The sequence below is a fragment of the Rhamphochromis longiceps genome, linkage group LG20 (assembly GCF_057381845.1).
Source record: "Rhamphochromis longiceps isolate RC_006_pf linkage group LG20, R_longiceps_female_GT1.1, whole genome shotgun sequence".
NCBI classification, from domain to species: domain Eukaryota; kingdom Metazoa; phylum Chordata; class Actinopteri; order Cichliformes; family Cichlidae; genus Rhamphochromis; species Rhamphochromis longiceps.
Window position 1 is genome coordinate 29,839,630 of NC_140576.1, and position 1,717 is coordinate 29,841,346.

A 1,717-nucleotide genomic window follows, 5' to 3' on the forward strand; every position below is an offset into this window, starting at 1 on the left:
TCTACAATATCAGCTTTTTAGAATTTTGATTGTTTCCTTCAGTTGTTTCCACCCTGTACATGAGCACTACAATGCACACTGGCTCTTCTGAACATGTGCTTTCTGTTGCTCAGTTTACAGGGTCAGGTGGTCTTTTACTGAGTTTTTGGCTGTCATGGTTTGGTTAGGAGTGTATGTTTTAAAAGCTGAACACATAAAATAAGACGACAGCTTGATACCTTGTTAAACACAATCATATGAAATCCAAACCTTGTGCGCTTGTAATGCTCCTCCCTGCCCCTGAGAGGCGCTGTGAGTTATAGTGTTGGCTGTCTGTCTCCAGTAATGTTTCCTGGAGCGGCTCAAAACTCCGCAGCTACTCTGAACACTCTCAGTGGATGTTAGTGGACGCGAGAGTGTGCAAAATGCAGCCCAGATAAGAACAAGCGCTGTTAAGTTTGTTTTCAGCCCAGTCACGTTTTATCTCGTGTAGTGACCGGACGACTGGACATCAGCCTGCGTGTGAATGAAGAGCAGTCCACTGGACGGTGATATCTCGGTGTCACAGCGTGTGACCGGCTGTACCGGACGATGCCCCTGGCTCCTGCGACTCGGGCTCAGCTGATTCGGTCCAGTCAGAAGGACGACTACTATCGAAGCTCTCTGAGAAACAGCGCTAACGACGCCTTCCAGACTCTGGCCGGTAAGAGAAGCACAGCTAAGCTGGCACTCAGTCATTCTGGTATAAGGAGGACTGAAAGTCTTCTTTTTAACTCAGTTCACTTTTGGGCTCGTCCTGCGATGCGACAGGTGTTTGTCTCCCGGTGTAATCACGGTCTGCGACTTCAGGTGCTTCTGATGTCTTTACTTTTATAGGGAAACAGCCTTTAGTGAGCAGGATTATTTACAAAGGGGTTTTATATAAACTGTAGATATAAACGGTATCTTTATGACTCTGGGATATTTTAACTACATTGTAACCAATCCAGTCTTTTTTGGCCTCTTAAAATATCTTCATAGATCTGTGGTTATAGTTGTTGGCCAGATCACTCTTAATATGTGTGTGTGTGTGTGTGTGTGTATGTATGTATGTATGTATGTATGTATGTGTGTATGTGTGTGTGTGTGTGTGTGTGTATGTATGTATGTATGTGTGTGTGTGTGTGTGTTAGGGCTGAACGATTATGGAAAATAATCTAATTGCGATTTTTTTGCCCCAATATTGCGATTGCGATGCGATATGCGATTATTTTTTAAGGTCTTTGTCTTCTGTATTATTAAACAAAGACAAGCAATACATCATATAGTATGGCCAATACTATATTACATTAATTTTAAACTGTTCTTTCCTGGAAGACAGACCTCTGTTATGATGACATGAGGTGATGCATGAATTGATGACTGACATTTTTATTTAACTTCTTCAATCACAACAGTATATTTGAACATACACAATAGTTTATTTTTAGCTTACAAACATCTGAGCATAAAGTGCTGACAAGGAACCCTGGTGTAAACATTAAAATGAAAGTCAGTACAATGTGCAGATTGCAGAAATATACATAAAAAAAATCAGTGGCTTTACCACACTCAGTTTTTCGACATCTGTGAACTACTAGACAGTCATTCAATTAAAAAATAATATTAAATAAATAAAACTAATAAATAAAAAATACACACATCTTACTGATCTCTGCAGTCAGTAACATTACACATAAAGTGCAAACATAATAGCAAT

General features: G+C 40.1%; 1 protein-coding gene across 1 annotated transcript in view; it reads left to right on the forward strand.

Moving 5' to 3' along the window:
• The first annotated feature begins 311 nt into the window (after nucleotides 1–311).
• The window catches only part of pex10 (peroxisomal biogenesis factor 10), an 8,996-nt gene continuing 7,590 nt past the window's right edge, over nucleotides 312–1,717 (forward strand). The window contains exon 1 of the mRNA XM_085392853.1: nucleotides 312–682. Within this exon, the coding sequence (XP_085248979.1) occupies nucleotides 571–682 (112 nt within the window). The 5' untranslated portion in view covers nucleotides 312–570. The remainder of the gene's footprint in view (nucleotides 683–1,717) is intronic.